General features: G+C 41.5%; 1 protein-coding gene across 1 annotated transcript in view; it reads right to left on the bottom strand.

Annotated features, from left to right (window-relative positions):
- The window catches only part of WNK2 (WNK lysine deficient protein kinase 2), a 621,829-nt gene that overhangs the window by 138,133 nt on the left and 463,296 nt on the right, over positions 1–20,400 (bottom strand). The window contains exons 17-20 of the mRNA XM_086939164.1: positions 17,135–17,180; positions 15,629–15,730; positions 9,597–10,693; positions 6,122–6,717 (exon numbers count right to left, since the gene is read on the bottom strand). Coding sequence (XP_086795290.1) covers positions 6,122–6,717; positions 9,597–10,693; positions 15,629–15,730; positions 17,135–17,180 — 1,841 coding nt within the window. The remainder of the gene's footprint in view (positions 1–6,121; positions 6,718–9,596; positions 10,694–15,628; positions 15,731–17,134; positions 17,181–20,400) is intronic.

The following is a 20,400-nucleotide window of genomic DNA, read 5'->3' as shown; positions in this document are numbered from 1 at the left end:
CGAATGGGCCAGTTTGCGAATGGGAAAAAGCCTTTTGGGATAGACAAAAGGCCATCGCAAAATAAGGAATCGCAAAATTTGCGATTCCCTATTTTGCAAATGCATTTAATTTCATGCGTGCGGCAGGAATTCCAGCCCTGTGCTGGACATTCCAATCGCGGGCGTGGTCGTGACGGAACCATTACGTCATCAGCACAGCCAACCGTGACTGATAACGGAAAGGTTCCGTCACAAGCATCAAAGGGGTTAAGGAATCGCCAATTGCGATCTTCTTTCGCCTCCTTTCATGAACCTCTGCCTGTTCCAGCTAGATTCTTCAGTGGTGACTGATATCAGTGTCAGTGTCGATGAGGATCTGGGTGGGTCTTTCAGTCTTTACTTTATCTGAGAACCTGGGTGTTTGGTGTTGAGGGGGCATCAACATGCAGCATGGTTCAGTGCCTTTTGGTGGAGGCTCGCTCTGGAGCAAGGGAAGATCTATCGGTTGTGCGGTGTCTGCTGGCAGATCTGGACCTAAGGATTGGTGCCTCTTGAGGCTGGACTTGAAGCTTAGTGCCCAACTCCCTCTGGGGGGCTCTGCGTACATCTGTGTATGCATATAGGGTTGAGAAGATGAACCCTGCTGTGCCACTGGGACCCTAGCTGTTCACCGGGTCTTCAGTCACTATTGCTTCAGGGCTTTTGACAAAGGCTCCTCTTGCTTGACATCGGAGCCTTTTAAGGACATCATCTCAGGCTATCACTGCCCTGAGTGACTGAAGGCCTTATGGACCCACTTCCTATTCTGCTTCGAACAAGCCTTCTTATTTGAAGAGGTCAGGAGTTTCAAGGAGGCTTATTACTGCAGCCTATGGTGTGCCTTATGCCTTTGTCGATTAAGGAGGGTCTTTTAGCAAAGAAAGGCCGAATAACTTTCAGACTGCCTCACAATGCTCTGGCATTTGACAGAGGTTGCACAGACTGTGATGGACCGACCAGGGGTACTTGATTTTGTATTTTTTGGTCAAAACTGAAATGGTGTCTTTTCCATAGTACCCCTGGCCACCCAAAACACAGTCATTCTCTGTATGAGAACCAGAAGTATCGGAAGTCCGGTCTATGTTGGTAGGTGGGGAGTCCATTGTGGTTGGAAAGTCATTGACAAAGCGTCTTGAAGAAATTATCTCAAGCATTTTTGAAAATCCTCTGACTGGGCATAAAATGAGCAGCAGTTGTTTTTGAAGTTGTTAGGATGGAACACTTGAGGGCTGGTCTCACAGAATCCAGAAGAATAAGTTGGTCCCAGGGACGGAACCTGATGGCAGAAGGAAACAATCCGACGTGGAGCTGTGTCCTGGTGTATTGTGGACTATGTATTTGTGCTAATGCCTGGAAAAGAGATACCAAATAGAAACATGGGAAAGAACTACATTAGAGGAAGTTTTAAGATGCTTTAAGAAGAGTAGATTTGATTTGGTGAAAACCCAGTATGGATTAAAAAAAACATAAGACATCATTTTTGCCCCATTCAGTACCATGCTGAAATGGTTGCTTTTGATAATTTAAAGACTAGGATTTATTTTGCTCAAATACCTTACAAGCCAGAATGTTCTGAGAAAGTTTATTTGGTGACTGGTTCAACAGGACCAGATTCATAATTCAGCTGCACATTTTTTCAGGAGTGGAAAATGGGTGAAATCCACCACAAATCTTTTCTAAGAACACTTAACTGTCAGCAAAGGAAATCACTGAAATCCACTTCATATCTATGGAAGTAACACTCTAAATCATTAATTGATAGACTGAAAGGCAGTGAAATGTATTGAGCAATGCCACAAAGAATGATCTAATCATAAGAAATCTTATGATAGAATTCTAACTAGGACAGGCGAATGGAAAGGCAGATGCATTATCTCCAGGAACTGATGTTTGCCAGGTATCTATTTTGGTTGATTTGTGGAAATAAATCAGAGTAGTAGATTTATGTGTAAACGCCAAGTATAGGCTAGTAGCAACAGGAAAACTAGGACCAATACACAATCCATTGCTATTTCGGACAGAGAGGCATTTTACTTGGAAAACTAATATTTATACAGGCAATACATCTTCCTAGAAGATCATCTTGGGCATCAAAAGATTTTTGGATTAACATCATTGGTTTTTTGGTCATATGTGGAAAGGACATTGGAAACTGTGTGACACGCTCTGGCATTCCATGGTGGTGAAATCATACCCTGAGAAACCAAGCAGATGGCATATATTTTTGATTATTAAACATAACACATTCATCACTCGCATCAGTGTAATCACAACCGCTGAGTACTTAAGCAAAATATTATATGTTGCTTTCACAGAATTTTAATGGTGAATGACCACAAACTACAATATACTTCTCACATTAAAGTAGAAACTGCTTCCTTTATATTACATTCTCAGTCAGATGCTGAAATTCTGATAGAGAAAGAGTGAACTAACCAGACCTTTCAAACATTATTTCAAGACGTCTTGCAACTGTGCAATCAAGACAATCACCCTTCCAATCAAAACAGTCACCCTTGTAGTTTCCCTGACTTAACAAGTGAGGCAAAAGCCCTACATAAAGCATGTAGATACTAATGGCAAATAAGTCCCAGAATGTAAGCTTGGAATTTCCAACCCTAAGCTTCCAAAATCAGCTTTCAAGTGGGTTAACAAACAAACTTTGGGCAAAGCATATTATTCATTTTAAAATAGTGAGTTTTAGTCACCCCGTGATATGGTAAATGAAGTACACAATGCCTTCCAGGTATAGTGATTAAACCAGCTAAAGCTAGGTATAGAACAGCTTTAGTACCTTCTGATCCTTGGGTAGTTGAAGATATTTCTACAAGCAGATTTGAATGTATTGTTGATAGTGCTTGATCTATTCATAGAAATCAGTAAGGGAAACCTTCTGAAGATGTTCATGTTGCTGTACTAATCAATCATTAGTCAAAAATTTAAAAAACATTGCGTTTACAGCCTGTATGATTGTGCTGTCTCTGACTTGTTGAGCGCAACATCACTGCTTTTGGAGATCTATATATTTGTTACCTTATGTATGATTTACCCCAGGTTGCGGTTTTATCCTAGGGTTTGCTCTTGTGTATAGTAAATTAACTTTTAAGTAAAATATTTTGAGAAAAATAAAAATGTACCTTCTCAGTTAGGACCAGCTCAGAGAATCTACTAGGTGGTGCCAGTCAATCAATGAGGTCCTTCTACCAGGTAAAACTAGCATCTTACTAAAAAGACACATACCATGGTCACAGTGCTGACTTCTGATGTGCACATGGTATTAACATTATTAGGCAACGTAGCTCCTCTTGGCCCACACAGGCACCTTTACCTGCATATGTTTTACTTATTGTTATTTTGTAGGTTGTATCTTAAGGAATTGCTGCATATCTTGCATTATGCTTGCAACTCACATTAGTCTAGTCTCCTACATACAAGCCCCTAGGTTACGTTATTTTCGCTTGTAACAGCATGCCCATTTGGTACCTCATGCCTGCGTGAGATATTAAGTTCTGCATGCACAAACCCTTCTACTAGGTTATGCCTAATAATGAGCGTCTGTATTCTACAATGGGCTGCAGGAAGAAGGAATGAAAATGTAAAAAACTAAACATGGACCGTGGACTACTCTGGGATATCCCACTTTGGCAAGCAATTCACATGCTGCCTCCTCCTCAGAAACTGTTTCTAACTTGGCGAGCTTGTGCAATGTCTCCAACTGAACCCTTTTTTTAACACAAACTTTAATTTCTAACTTAACACAAGGAAGGACTATCCAGCCTGTGTCCTGATGGAATAGCAGAGTGATAATTTTAGCTTTAAAACTGATTGCTATAGACATTATAAGCAACTATACAATGGTCAGGTGCAAAGACACTGGACTGGTCAGGTTATTGTACAGTTGTAAGCCAGAAGTAGTATTCTGCGCTTTATCAATGGTCTTGGAATACTAACACTTTAATCGCTGCAAATCATTTTACGGAGCCCCTTTTGATCAATTTCGTAGGTCAGTCTACTGTTCTTCCTAAGCTTCTCCACAGCCCTTTGAAATGCCTAAAACTCCTGTTAACCTCTCTCATTCCCTTAGAGAACCAAGCATTCATCTTGTGTGCAGGGTTTTAACTACTCCTCTCAATGACAGAAGCAAGCTGGTTAAATGTCTGATCAAGTGCCACACACACTAATTATGAACTTAACTGCTTCTCATTCCATCCTCACATCAGCCAGTGTTCATGTGCTTCTGAAAGTAGTTCAATGATATCCCAAAATGATCCTATAGAGGCAGAACGGGTGAGGCACCAAGGGGAACATACAAAGTGTATCTGTGTATTTCTCACACCCAAAAATTAAGTACTGTTTATGTATCAGTCCAGGTGCTGTATCATGTATATCCACTACTTAGATCCCAAATAAGTACACAATTCTGATAGTCTTTCCACCATGTATGACATGTACATTACTATGTGATTAAATCACCACTGCAATATTCAATTTTCTATTAAAAAAATCTCTTGCATGTATTCAATGGTAGAAATGTCAATTTCAACTTCCTTCTACTACTATGATACACATTTTATTAACAAAAGTGGTTGTTTGTGGCCACTACATAGTAACAAATGATAAGTAATTGTACCACTTAGATATTCTCCATATCTTCATAAACTCATTTGTAAATGCTGTACCAGCAAAGTGAACACTCTCAGATCTTGTGGGTAAATAGTTCCAGGAGAGCAATAAATAATCGGTATTGCAGGAGTTGTGATGAGATCGCCCCAAGTCTACCCGGTGAAGGCCTTCTATCACAAATTCTAGAACTTAATTGTAAAGCTTCTTGAGCAACAATATGGGCAAGGTCTTCAGCATAGTCAGCCTTATGCAACAATGTGAACAAGTCTTAAGCCAATGTCATCGAAGTGACACTTAAAATGCTGCACATAAGCTTTACCTCCAAAAATAAGTTTGCCGTGTCCACAGTGGTGAAATAAAAGTGATCAGCCATTTAAGCAACATGACTCAATAACATACTACCCCCCCCCCCCATGTCACCTGTTCTTTAAATCTGAAAAGGTGGCCTCACCCTTCGTCACTTGTGTACAAGAAGAAACAGGAGAATTTTCTGGGTTTGCTAAAGACAGGATATTGACACCTCCTGCTTCTGACTTTATGCAAGAACTCAGACTCATTGCAAGTTCCTCCATGACTCCTGCATTCCAGACTGCCAGCCTCCAGGAAGCCATCTCACACCATCTCTCCACCCAAGTCCCACCTGCCACAGTGCCAAGAATCCTCCTGTTCATTTGAAAGTGTACCAGAAGCAAAGGAAAAGTATATTACAAATTATAGATAACCATAACTACCATCACATCGCCATTTCAAACTGAATTTGTAAAAGATCCTACAAAATACCAATAAAAATTTTTTAGATCATTCACGGTTGACAAAATTGGTGTTCCACAGACAGGAAAGCTGTTTGCATGTGGGTTCGTTAATATAAAAATGCATACAGCACAACACACCTGGCTTGAACATGCGGTTTTATATAGCGCAAACTCAGTCCATGGGCATTGGAGCGCTTTTCACGGGGACCAGGTACATTACATAAAGTCACATTAATTTTGCCCTGTGGAATGGGAATGTATTGCCACAGGAGCATGTTCCAGTCCACACTGATGCGCCAAAAAAAAAGAGAACTGGTCTTTGGTTAAACAGCACTGAAAAGTTTCTGTAGAGCCATTAAGTTGCAGGGTATTCACAGACTGGGAATTCTATTGCGACCTTTTTTTCAGGTGGTGATATCTTACAAATTTCCCCATCTAAGTAGTGCAAAGTCCAAGAAGCCTTTACACCCCATGTCAATCAGCAAATATGGAGACCTGGCTAACTGGGTAAAACCAAAAACAAAAATAAAAGAAGGGTATACAGTTGGTTTGAAGGAAACAATAGGAGTTTTATAAGATATACATACAAGTTGAACAACATGCCTTAACTTTTTAGATGTTGGATACATACATGTTTCTTTTCTCTATCTACTGGTACAAATTAATAATTATTTGTTGCACTTGATTTCACAGAAAAATTTAACAAGTATAGGTTTACCAAAACTTACTTTTCTCTGAGACTCTGCAGCTCCTTCTTCATGTCTGCATCCTCAAACTCTGAGTCATTGTCGCTGCTCATGTAAGAAGATTGGGAGTGAAAAGTGCCAATGTTTATAGCAGGAATCTTTATGGTGTTGCCACTAGGAGAAGCAGGCGTCTTCATGGTGCTTTGCTTGGATCGATGCAAAAAAGCTGCTGCCTTCTTCATGAAATCATTCGCTGAACCCTTGCTTGGCAAAGTAGTCCTAGTGTATCTCATTTTATTTTTGAGGGACCCACCCCCTTCCGAATCACTCGAAACATGTCCACAAATAGGTGATGCAGTCTGCGCACGAGGGACGGATATTTGAGCACTGGAAGGAGGATCACCCAGGTAGACATCAGGGGGCGCCGAATATCTCAAACTTTGTGGAGAAGCCATGGACGATTCCTCCTCTGTGGCAGACACCGAAAATCTTCCCACGCTTTTAGATGGTGCACCACTTGCGTGCTTTCCATGAGAGGTTCCAGAGTATCCACATGAAGAGGCAGCCATTTGCCCTGATGAAATCCTTATCTTTGTCCTTTTGATGGCATCAGTCTTCTTTGCTGTGGACGAAGCAGCCTGCAAAAGCATATTAGTTTTTAATTGTACTAATCTGATATGTAAACTTTTAAATGTACTAATCTGGTATGTAAACTTCATTATCAGATTTTAAAAAGATATATTTCAGATATTAATCAAGAATGCATTAGCATAACATTTGGTGGACCTTCAAGAATGAGACTAGTGATGTGTACTTGTCAAATCACAAGCCCATCTTTAATTTTCTAAATAGATCATTCTCTACCACGTGTTTGCAGAAGAACTGATATTGCCTGTACCAAAAAGAACCTTGAACCAAACCGGCAACAATGTTAGTTCTGCACTATGCTGGCCTAGTTGTTAGTCACAACGCCAATACATCCAAGTTTGTGTTCCAAATATAAACTCTTTTTGGATGTAACTCCTTGAGTGCGCATCTTGCTTTGAAGCAAATTGTGGATAGATTAAAAATTCTCGGCTGGGAGGTCCGCCGAACTTATGCGCCACCTGACGAGGGAGCAGGATCCCGGAAGGACCCATCGTGTTATTTGAAATAAATATATATATATATATATATATATATATATATATATATATATATATATATATATATATATATATATATATATATATATATATATATATATATATATATATATATATATATATATATATATATATATATATATATATATATATATATATATATATATATATATATATATATATATTTTTTTTTTTTTTTTGGAGGTTTTAGATTATAGTTTACAAAAACACACCAATGCACATAAAGAATTATAATACCAACATAGAAAAAAACTAGAGGACCTTGAGGAATAATAAATGAAGCTGAGGTCATCTGATGAGAGGAAGACGTGATGCAGGTGAGAGGGAGCCTCTCAGAATATATGCACTTGAGCCATCAAGAGACTACTCCTTTATATGTGCTGTAGAACCCTAAACATAGCATCTTTCTGGATAAAATTAGCCACAATAGGCACGCCAGCTGATAATTGCCACATCAGAGTTCTACACTGCAGAACTTGTGATTGCGGCTTTGGGGTGGGCTTCGGGTCAGCCTATTGGTCATGACTGAATGGTTCCTCATTCAAAAGCTTTCATATCATGTCTTCAGTTTGCTCTGAACTCCTCTCCCCCCGGCTATTTATTCTCTATCACTTGATCTCAATAGAAGCTCATTGCTCTCCTTGCTCTCTTCTCTGCCACCTCTTCTGTGTTGGGGGCTCGCCACTCCACCCTAAGGCTTGTCCGATTACCTTCAGTCATGACTTCGTTTTTTTACACTTCATTTGCTCCCTCTTTACTCTTTCTGCCTCCCAGAGTACCCTTGGCACATTATCTCCGACCATTCCTTTTACAACGCTCCAATGCCGGATTTTAATTTTTTTAAATATTTTTCTTTATTGTTTATGCGAGTATCCGGGAGCTGCACACTGCTACCAGACTGCATACCATACTTTAATATTGATTTACTCTTCTGCCATCTTCTTCACAAAAGAAGCTGTAGATGTGAATGTCATTCTCAACAAGCCAACCAGGATAATATTAAGTGATGCATTAACCCTCATACCTCAGCTGCACATGAGCTCTAATTTAACAGTGACAATGGCTATTTATAATTGGGATACACTCACTAATCAACATTCATATCAAGAGCGATTTTGCTTTTACATCATTACACTTTACTTATCAATTTTTGTACAATATAATGTAATTCAAAATTAGAATCCAGTCTGTTGTATATTTTACAACAGATTCATTTTCAATTGTTTTCACATACAATCCACAATTCGTTCAACATGTTTCTTTCAATCAATTTGGGAACTTCATTAGGTCAATATTACCCTTTGTTTGATGGTTCGTAAACAAAATATGTCCCATATCTAATTGTTTTGATAATCCATACCAAAGTTTCTAAAATAATCATTGCACGCATGTATCTTTCCTTTGGCTGGGCATGGAGTTCTTTATTAGGTATATAATGGATGAGTAAACCAAGTCTTGTTTGCACACATGCAGAGGCTATTGCTCCAGCCTTCTGGAAATGGTAAATTAATTAATAAAGTAGAACAAAAATCTAAATACCCAAAATGGCATATAGGGAGCACACAGGTGCACTCATTTGCAGCCATCTCGGAATGCTTTTTCCTTGTGTAATTATAAAGGCAATACCTCTGCTTCAGCTCATTATAGGCAAGATTAGGTGGCTTCGCAAAACCTTGTTTATATACCAATTGATATACTGCTTTTGTATCACTTCTAAGCGCTCGAAATAGCGAGGTTACTATTATCGAACTAAAGGAAACAATTTATGCAATTCAGAACGATGGATTCTGAAGTCAGTATTCCTAGGATTCGAAATGGTGACCTTTGAACTGCCATATGTGTCAGCAGTGACCATTTAAGTTACCAAGGCATCTGATTATCAAGGAGTGCATTTGTTTTATTGTGGAAAGAACGGTTGAAGAAATTAGGTTTACGTGCCGTTCTTGACCCAATGGCCACATTCCAAACCAAAGGCCAGGGTATAACTTTGTTTGCATTTTCTGTATGCTGGACCTGACTTGCATGAGGAGATGAAAACAAGAGGCTATTCTCATTCAATTTAGAACCACAACAGTTCAACCATAACAGAATACATTCTACTACAGCCACACAAAAATAAAACTGGAGTTGAAGTACACAGGGCTCTAGAGACAGGTCACAGCAGTGTCAGCGAGAGCTCACAAATTACTGGCTAGCAGATTAGAGGGCCATACATTTTGCATTTGGTTTAAAAGGCTAAGGCTCCAAAATATTGGAATATAAAATGTGTTTACATTATGGTTTTACATAAAAGATGCAATCAACAGAGTGAATGAGGATGGAAATGAACGAAATACAGCATTAAGGCTTACCTCAGATGAATTCCTTTTTGATAACTTAACTGGAACATCAGGGATATTGCCTGCTTGGTTATGAAGTAATTGGTGTTTATGTGTTTGTTCCAAATGCTTTAATGGGATAGGCTGCTGATCCTCGTCAGAACCTGCCTTAAAATGTTTGCATGCATTCGAGTCTTCAAGATCAGATTCCATTCCCTGTTCAGAAGCAAGAGTTGTTTCATCATTCAACTTCTGCAAATTATTTAAGTCAACTGGGAAATCTAACTGTACACCATTTTCAGGAGTTTCTCCCAAGGGGCAAGTTGGAGCATATTCTTGATACAGTAAAGTGCGTAGTTTTTCATCTAGACTTTTAATGGTATTATCAGTAAAATCAACTCTAGGTGGGCCTTCACCATCTGACTCGGTAATACTGGATTGCTGTACACCGGCATTGACACCGACTGAGGATGAAGCTTGAGACTGTGTTTGTAAACCAAGCTCAGATGTAGAACAAGGGACCATGGTTGGACTGGAAGGGTGAGATCCAGTCAGATTAGGAGATTCAAGGCCAGCAAATTGCTTGCCATTAGGAAGGTGCTGATTGGGTTCCGATGGAGAAGAAATCTGCATTTCAGAATGACAGCCGACACTGCCAGGAGAAATAGGAAGCAAACCTACGTTTGCTTTTAGCGTTGAAACAGTCGAGAGTGATTCAGAAGGTTTGACTGTACTACAAGGAATGGCCATGGCACTAGCAGCCTCATTTGTTGGTGGGTTTGACAGACTTGAGGATGTTGTAGAAAACTGGGTTGAGTAAGAGCCTTGAAGAGAAGCCACATTGTTGGCTGCATCAGTCTGCCTACTTGAAACTGTTGGTGTAGTTGTTGGTGCAATTTGGCCAACATCAATAGCCTCTTTAGTACCCGGAGTAGGACCTTGTGGTGCTTGTAGCTCTAGCTGGTTTTGGAGAGGGCCCAAAGCATCACCAGAAGATGTCTGCACAAAGGGAGGAGCATCCGAACCATCCATGATGACTGGCTGCAACGGTGCCTTCTGTAAGCCGGATGCTGTGAGTTCATCTGTTGCTGCAGAATATGCTTTTTTGTCCTCTAACTGTTTCTCCGAATCTGTAAGAACAAAAACACTTATTGTCATTCTTGCAAAACCCACAAATTGCTTTCTTTAACTGAGCGGGCGTGGGGTATATTTCCTTCTGACAAGCCGAGACTGGGGCTTCAACACCAAATATTCCTGGAACTGGGATGAAAAAAACTGAAGCTGGTCGAGGAGTCTACATTTGGATTATGAAAGTATAATGAAAACAAAGATTTAAAGAAAGGATGAGTAAATTGTTTGCTGGGGTGTTACCAGAACTGGGGATCCTAGTCTAATTGTACAATAACATGCAAGGCACATTGCAGGGTCCATTACAGAGATATACAGCTCAACCATGCAATATCAAGTACATGGAAATACAACATCTTTTCACATACATTTACTTTTTTAGGGTCTCTTAGACTAAATAAAGGATAATTGCATCTTTTTTTCCTTTACTTAATACAGCTGACGGTCGCAAGATTAATCCTGATTGACGGCAGGCTCGAAAAGACAATCTCTAAATATTCACCATGCACTTTAAAAGAAATTAATCTTTATTCTTCAGTTAATTTCATTAATTAACAATGCACTTAATATACCAGACAGGTTTGTGACTAGGTGCAATCTAAACATTTTGCCATTGCAGAGACGCTGACCTGGTGTAAGAAAATGGTTAATTGTTGAGCTAGGTGTGGAAGGCCCACTCTGGCAATAACCACAAACCTGGTCGGGGTGAACCACCAAAGTCAATAAATTAATTGGTGTTTAACCGTCTTGTAGCATGTCACAAAAGCAGCCAGGCTTAATTTACAGGCAATGTGTAAAGCATTTATGCACCACACAAAGAGCAATAAGTGAAAACAAAACACAAACAAGTTCCAAACTAATTTAGAAAAATAGAGTATAAATTCTAATGAAATGCTACCAGTACAACCAAAATCCAACCAGTAGAACTAGAGATATGCCATTTTAAAGTTTTTTGTGATAATAGCAACTAAAAGCACAAAGTGCAGGTCAAGCACTGTGGTTATTCTACGCACTAGCATGAAGAGCCTGTTAGGTGTCATGGACAGTTGTTGCTGTAGCTTCGCATTGGCGTTTGTCTTGGGTTGTTATTGCTGTAGTGTAACATGCAAGTCACCGCGGACAGTCAGTTTCACTGGAGCTTAGCTTTGGCAGTCATTGTGGACGGCAGAGTTTCAACATGAACAGGACAGTCTCTCTGTCCGCAAAGAGCTCAGACTTCAGGATTTTCACATTTTCTCTGAGGAGGAACTGGGGTCTGCCAAAGGGTCCAGAACTTGGGGGGGGGAATGGGGGAATGAAGGAGGGGCTCCTCTAGGGGATCAGGACTCACTCCAGTAGAGGCCAGCACTTGGGCTCAGGCAGGTCCAGTTTCAGCTTGGCAGCTGAAGAAAGACCTCTGTAGCTTGTTGTGTCCATGTAGGTCACACAGTAGGTTAGCCGACTGAGTCACTATGGGTAGCCAAGGAGGTCCAATCTTCCTACAGCAAGGTAGTCCTTCAAGTAGCATGGCAGCCCTCCTCCTGAAACTTCCACCGGCCCAGAAATGTTCTGATGAGTGGCTCTGGATGTCGTATTTATACCTTGTGCCATCATTCGTGTGAATGATTCCTTGAACTACTCCCAACACTGGTTCTGGTAAGTTCTTCCCATTTCTCTGGCCAAAACTCCAAACGTTCTGGGGTGGCCAAATGCAGGGCAGGTGGCTGTAAGTGTAGCAGGCCACTGCTCCTCCAGTCACCCTGTTAGGATGGCCCATCCTGTCCACATGCAAGTTCCTTTGTGTCACTGTCTGGAAGTAGTACACAAACCCCAAGAGCAGAGCCATTCAAAGTCATATGAACCAGAACACTGGCAGAAAGGCAAAGACTGTGGGACATTAAAATGCCAACTTTCTAAAAGTGTATCACAACAAGGGAGAGGAACTAGGAACACAATGAAGGTCCAGTACCCCTGCTCCTATAAGGGATCAGTGAGTCTAATTACAAGGGTTGGGTAATTGTACCTAGCGGAAAAAAATAAGAAGAGACTAAGGACGCTAATTGAAGACAGACTGGATGAGTAATAGTGTGGAGGGGGGTCTTCAAAATTTGGAAGTAATGCCCTCACACACCTGTAAGAGTGCCATGATTCATCATCAAGCTTTTTGCTGCTCGTGGGGCCAGCTCTGTAATGCCCCGGGCCCCGTGAGAGGGCTAGTTAGTGGAGATCTTCTTAATGAATAAGCTGTGATGGCGCGTGCGGGTGCGTTTTGACTGTACGGATATCTGGATCGACTAAAGATTTCGAAAAGTACAAGGTCTCAACGTACTATGGTTGGACCACATAAGGTGGTAACAGGTGGCATTTTTGTTGTCATTTCCTCAATAGTACCACTTCAAGCCGTGGATGGGAACGTCATTATAGTTTCCGCATAACAGAAAAGGAGGACGTTTTTGCTGTTCACAGCGCGCACTGGAGCAGGGACGCTAATAAGGGTCCGTTTGACTAGTTGCGAATAACGGGCAATTGGTGTTCTTTCATGTGGAGTGGCTCAAATATCACGGAACCTGACTTTGTAGCCAAATGATTGCCAACACCCTGCTCTGAATCATATTGGATCATCCTGATTTAATGGTCAGATATCAGGACTATGCTCGTGGGTCTTAATAGGACACTTTGAATTGAATCGTGAGCACAAATTTCCGGACTGGGGATTCCGATATTCATACTATTACGCAAGATTGGATGCGGTTCATTTTCAATTTTGGCTCATCGATTTCAATGTTTATGCCTTGAAAAAGTCTAAGCAAAAGACGAAACACGTGTCTGCAAATCGTGTGCTGGGAGTTTTAATACTTTTATAATATGAATAAAGAATGCTGAAGAGCAAGAAGAATAACCTTTCTGGATTTCTGTTTTTGATGAATATTGTTGAGTTCTCTCTGTGTGTAGTATAGGGTTATATATACCCAAAGGTGTGATAAATTAAATCAAGAGTAAAGAAGGACAAGTGGTGTGCTGCTAGAGCCTCAGTTTTTGTTCATATTGGTTGCACATTGAGTTGTGCCGACAACACCGTTGGGTAGTAGGTGTTAGGGGCTAACCTAGCACCTTTGTACAGAAATATAATGTAACAATTGTATGTTTCACGCTTAATGATTGCTGGATTACTATCTTTTTTTTGCCTAGTGAATGTGCAGACATTTCCCCTTTAAGGGAACACTACTACCTGCATATGTATGCGGGTGTGTAGAGCCAAGTAATGGGAGTTAAAATTGCCTGAAGAGCATCCTAAAGTGGGTTTAGCAGGGGATCCCTTAGTTAAGTTAAAAGGTCACTAAAACGTAGCAGTCAGTGCCAGTTAAGGAAGCACAACTGTCTCATGAGCGAAGCATCCACCTAATTTACTTGAGGCTAGGGGCGCCTGACCTAGCCTCAACAAATCAACCAGGCACTGTCTCCATTTAGTGAGCAAGGCACGCCCACCTCGACATCCCCACTTTTTATTCAATCTGGACCACGTCTGGTCCTTGCTTCTATTTCATTTTTGGGATGGTCCCCCATCCCTGCCTCTGGATACTGGAGTCTAGCGAGTGACTGGATAGCACCAACTTAATTTAGCCTACTGCTACTTTCTTCGAATATCCTTTTCTGAAAATGCATGGATATCCTACCACACCACAATCACAACTGTCACACACCTGCATAGACACTAGCCTGAAGAGCAATCCAGACAGCATCAGTCCCATTGTGGACGTTTAGCTGGGACCCAGCTGTTCATTTTCAGACCCTGAGAAACAAGGGCAAATCTGCTATCCCGGCAATAACTGCTTCCCCCAGAGAATCCAGAGAAGATTTGACCCAGTTACACAAAATATGTATCTACTTGTGTGGAGAGTGCATAAACAAGTAAAATGAAAAAATTATCAAGAGAACATGTTTTTTATAAGTCATTGTGCTCCAAGAGCAAAACTGGCAAATGTGTGCTAACAGATGATGGCTGGGCAGCATAGCCAGTGCAATCTTGAGTTCATCTGTCAATACTGAAGAGTGGAACACAGTCTAACAACACCAGACCTTTCTTACCCAGACGACCTTCCATTTCCCACTGACATCACAGTGTTCTCCCCAAGAGCCAGTGGGCATAAACAAAGTACCAAAAGAGGAGAACACGGAGGCACCATCCAGGTTCCATGCACCATCCTGGAAACTAAAGCAGGCCTGGCTGGGCTAAAATTCAATTCCATGTCTCGGAGCATTGAAGAGATGGGTGCAGAGGAAACAATACATTGCATGTGCTACCGAAAACAGCAATCAAATCACCTGGATTAATGTTACATTGTGTTTTTCGGATGCCATGCAATTCCCTTGAGGAAAGCGGTAATGGAAGGAGGAAGTTTCCCCTGAAAGTTTCTTGAATGACAAGATGAATGGATGGAAAGTGTTTCTAGTAATAAGAGGCGGCATTGATCCATGGCACTGTAATTAGTGGATGCTAGAGGACGAAGGTTATTTGTATTACACGTTCCTACCAAAAAATAGCTTTTACTTTTAATATTATGTTACCCACGGATCCGCAGAACCACAACCGGAGGAAGATCGTTCTCCTACCTGGCCGCCAAGACATGGAACTCCCTCCCCGCGCACCTACGACTGATCCAGGACCATCTCACCTTCAGGAGGCACCTCAAGACATGGCTATTCGAGCAGTAGCAGCACCCCCCCCCCCTCCCTTCAGCCCCTTGAGACCCTCACGGGTGAGTAGCGGGCTGTATAAATGTTTTGATTGATGGATTGATTATGAGTATTTACTCGCTTTATCCCCACATACTAAGCTATCATACTCCTTTTTCAGCAAATTATTACAAAACAATCAAACAGATGCTAATTCAACAAAAAACACATTGAATGTTTTACTAGAATGCATGCGGAATGCGGGTAAGTATACAGTTCTATACCTTTAATGTCTTCTGTAGGCATGGTGGCAGAGGACGAACGCTCAGAAGATGCAGTCTCCACAACAGGACATACAATGAACCATCTTTTTCCAGTATGTAAGACTGCAAATGTTTAAAGTAAAAGTTACTTGTGCAGCATTAGAAGACGTTCAGCCCTAAACAGATTAATTTATAAGTAACTACCACAAGGCAACAATGTGAACTGCATTTTAATTATCAGAATACTGAGGACTCTTTATGAACATGACACACTAAGACAGAGAACGTAAAATCAAAGGTATTTCTTTTAGTAGAGGTTGCTCAATGGCGATTATGAAATCTTGCATTTCTTTTGTCTCAAAATGCAATGTTTCGGTTCCTTATGAGACATCCGGTGTGCCTCGTGCATGATAATATAAAGAAATATTTTTTTAGGAAAATATTTTTATCAATACTTTGACATGCAGCAAATTCATTGTACATTGGCCTGCTTCAATACTTTTTTTTAGTTGTATTAATGTAACACTGGTACAGAAATACAAACCACTTCTAAAGGGCTGCTAACCTTAAGAAAGTTAACCATGTATAAGTAATATTTTGTTAAGTCCACCAAGCGACATTAGATAAACATATTACATTCATTAGTCTTTTGCTACTCATGTTCTTCAGAGGAATGACATAGAAGGCTTTTTGAGGATATAATACCTTTAGTGTATATTAGAATAATATTGCAAGTCACTAGGACCATATGGAGGCACAAAGTCACAGGCCTATATCCTTTTATGAGTATTCAGAGGTGACAAGGAGTTTCCTTAAAGGGAACATTAGGGAGGATTTTATAATTATTAAAGGGTTCCATCTCTAACAGGTTTTCATTTTGTGCCAGGTCCACATGTTTGGGAGTATTATGGGAGGAAGCAGGAGATTGCATGGAAGCATGGATTGGGCAGAATAGTCCACTAAAGACTGACTAAAGAACCCAAATACATACACAGTGAAACCTGTAAAATGCCACCGAAGGATTTCAGCAATTGTAATCCCACCAGTGATTCTCTACACTCGTACTCGAAGCAAAGGAATTCCACATATCAAATCCCATTTGCAAGACTGCTATTGCTCAAGATGATCACCACAATCAAGGAATATTGTGCACCCTCTAACTTGAATGAAGGAGGCAGCCATAGAAAAGATCAGTGCACATGGAAGCCACCGCCTTCCGTGAACATGACTGCCGTCCTACATCGCAGGACATGGTTTCTAGCATTGGAGATGTGGTGGGACACAAGACTGTGCTTTACATAATCAGTCAGGAAATATTGCTCAGACAGCACTAGAACATGTCATTTCTGCTATTCTGGTATTGAGGACAATGTGGGGGAAAAAAATCCCTTGCATGCTTCAGGACACCTTAATTCTTCTATGCCATCAACCAGGTAAGTTATCGATTACAGGATACAGTGGTTAAATGAAAAACAAGAGGGTAACGTCGCCATAAAGTACAAAGACATTAAGAGATTACATGTTTACCATTTTGTTGATAAATTGGGGATTTTGATTGATTCTGCTGACTCTCCTGTGAAGATAAAACACATCAATGATTTTGACATTCACCTGACCACCACCACTACTCTTTTTAGCAGTACTAATTTCTGCAACTGTTTACAGGACACCAGTGACCCAAGCAAGCCACTTGAACATATGTCCCCTTATACAGTCCAACTATTTAGAAGAAATTACAGGAATATTTTAGAATTACTTCTACACCAGTCATTAGAGGTGGGACCATGTAGAAGAATAAACTGGAATATATTAAAATCACTTCTACATCCGTCCTTAGAGGTGGAACTACAATAATACTGCCCTGTTAAAATTCTCCAATTGTGTGCATGAACATGACAAACCTGAAACATCACTTTCCTACTCTTTGTCGGTTTCAGATCTTTATACTTTTCCAGCAGGACTGGGGCTCTTTTATGGCAACAAGAAACATCCTAAGGATTAGCCAGGCAGCAGTAACCACTAACTGTTCTCACTGTTACTCTGGCTTCTTCTCTCACCAAAGACTGTGAATAGATGAAAGTACAAAGGTACCGCAACAGCAAGCAAATAAGGAGTACAAACTCCTTGATGTTGGCAAGATTTAAAATTAGTGATTCACCATCCAGAATTTGCACCGAGTGGGAAAGCAAAATACCTCATAGAAGACAATTTGGAAAAATTGTGTAAAGGTGATACATTTTACAAAACCCTGATCAAAGAATTTCGCTAAAGACCTGGTGTAAGAAAGTGGTGATTTGTAGAAGTCGATTAAGGCCCACCACAAGTAGTGAATACTTTAATGGAGAAAATGACACCAAAATGACCAAAAATCCAATAAGGGGAACTGGAAATATGCCTTTTGAAGGATTTAAAAAAGTAACACTAAAAAGTCCAAATCACCAATGGTAGTCAATGTTTGTGGTAGACTGGGACCTAGACATGATTTAATGCGGACCAAAAAAGAGCGCAGGTTTGATACACCAGCCGTGTTTGACCCTGTCAGAGGTTTTACCTTGGGACCTGGTCTTTGTCCTGGATGTCAAAATACTTGATCTAGGCAAGGCGGCAGGCTGTAACTGAGGAGGGCTCATGATGTTGGCTAGGCATTGGACAAGGTCCCAGTGAAGCCAATGGTTTAGGCTTGACAAGCTTTGAGCAGGGAAAATATGCATTTTGCACCCAGGAAGTCCTCTTGCAAGCCTGATAATTTTGGCGCTTTTGCACAGTCAAGATTTTTACCTTCAGACAGGATTTTTGTCAAAGCTCCAAAATCTATAGAAAGCTCCAAATTCTATAGTGGGGCAAGGCTGCAAGCTGTATCTGACAAAGACTCCATGAGGCTGGTACAGTCTTGCCGAGGTCCAGCTGAAACAGATTTGTTGTTGCAGAGAAACTATAAGCGGGGAAAAACGTTTTCTTCAGCTCAAGTGTGTGGTTTTTAAAAATAGGACACGTAGAATTTTAATGTCAACATGTCCCTACAGTGACTTGTATGCAACAACTATTTTCACTGTGAGAGGCCTATCTGTTCCATGTAGAATCCAGGGTACAGATTAAAATGCTGATAATTTATTTTAGAAATGCAATCTATATCCTAGGAAGAGACTTGTAGGACTGGACCTTCTCTTTCTTGTACCCAGGATGAAAATGTTGATTCCAAGGGTCACATGGCTGCCACTGCAAGCTACAGAGATACAACAAGCTACAAAAGGCCTGTTTTGAAAGTGCACAGGTGGCCTGTGGCAACCCTGCTGTTGGACTCTTCCAGACACCCTGTGAGTCTCGAAGTACACTCCCCGAGGTCCTGGGGGGCTTTATAAGTGTACTCCTGCTGTGGATTGGAACTTAAGGGACTAAGTCAGAAGCTAAAATCTTTGATGAGGACAAACCTGGTTAGTGTATCCAAACTGCAACTCCATTGTGGTCAGCCTCAAATTGCACCTGGACCCTGGTTAAAAGCGACCTTAGACTATCATTGTTGCTTTGTGCTTTTGCAGCAAATTCTATTTAAAAATGCTATCTATAGTTCTCTTTGTTTATTTTTTTGTCATTTTGGTGTCATTCTGTTAACTAAAGGGGAGCATGTGAACCTACAACTCAGAGAACACTGAACTTAATGGCCTGCTCCACTGTTCACAACTGGGGTTTCGAGTCAGTCATAGGACCAAATCAGCACTTCTGGCTGTTGCTAAGTTCCTGAGGCATGAGCTGAATAATGGTGGAGCTGCTACACTGGTTTTGTTAGATCTCAATGCAACATTTGACAGTGTATACCACATAACCCTCCTCAAGAGACTAGAGGGACAACTAATGAAGATACAGCCCTGTTTGGCTAAGATCTATTTGTGATGCGGCGTACACACATACCGGCCTTGGGGCCCGTCGCTGTAGTCCTTCACGGAAGACAGCGGTCCCGGCCAGAGCATCCATAGCAACGATCCGCCCCTCCAAAGGTCCAACCCTCTGTCCTCTGTTCCAGGACCCAATCCAGAACGGCGGACATCCGGAAGTACTTCCTCCCGACCCCGGAAGCACCTCCCCCTCACGTGACCCGGATACTGGAAAAGCCGGAACCAGGAACCAGTCGGACGTCGGATTGAGCTTGTGGCAGGAGACCCCGACCGGAGCGGCGAAGGAGAAGGCGACCGAAGAGGAGGAAGACTGGTCCGAGGATTGGTGGAGTCCACCGGAGGTTGCTGGGGAGCGGCCGCAACTCAACTTGGAGAGTTGCGGCGGACCGGGTGAGTGACTCGGAACCCTTGTGGCACATTAGGTGCAGTGTAAATAACTCCCGTTGTATAGCTGTTCCCCCCCCTTTTAGGCTCACAACGTCACCCGTAGCATTGTGTAAATATTGTATAGCACTTGCACAGCACTGGCACACGTGATAACGAACCCCGACCCTTCACGCCCGCCACCCTCCACCCCTACTTCTTCTCGCTACCCCGCTTGTCTTTATTGCCAACCCCGACCCTACCGTTCCCTCCTCACTTTCGCCTACCTCCCCCTCACAGTCCCTGGTGTTGGTAACAGGGATCAGACGTGAAGAGTCCGACAGGACTAACGGCTCCTTTGTTTGTTTCTTTTCTCCCGGTACCTCCGAGGATATCCCCAAAGACCGGACGCACCAGGAGCACTCGCTGGATACAGAGCCCACTGGATACCGGACGTCGACCCATCATTCATCCGAAGAGCCGTGTCTTTCTTTTGTGGAACTGTAAAGTCTGATACAAAACCCCTTGTGACCAGAAGTG

Source organism: Lissotriton vulgaris, chromosome 9 (genome assembly GCF_964263255.1).
Source record: "Lissotriton vulgaris chromosome 9, aLisVul1.2, whole genome shotgun sequence".
NCBI classification, from domain to species: domain Eukaryota; kingdom Metazoa; phylum Chordata; class Amphibia; order Caudata; family Salamandridae; genus Lissotriton; species Lissotriton vulgaris.
The sequence above is the reverse complement of the archived record's forward strand: the minus strand, read 5'-3'. Positions and strand labels throughout refer to the sequence as shown.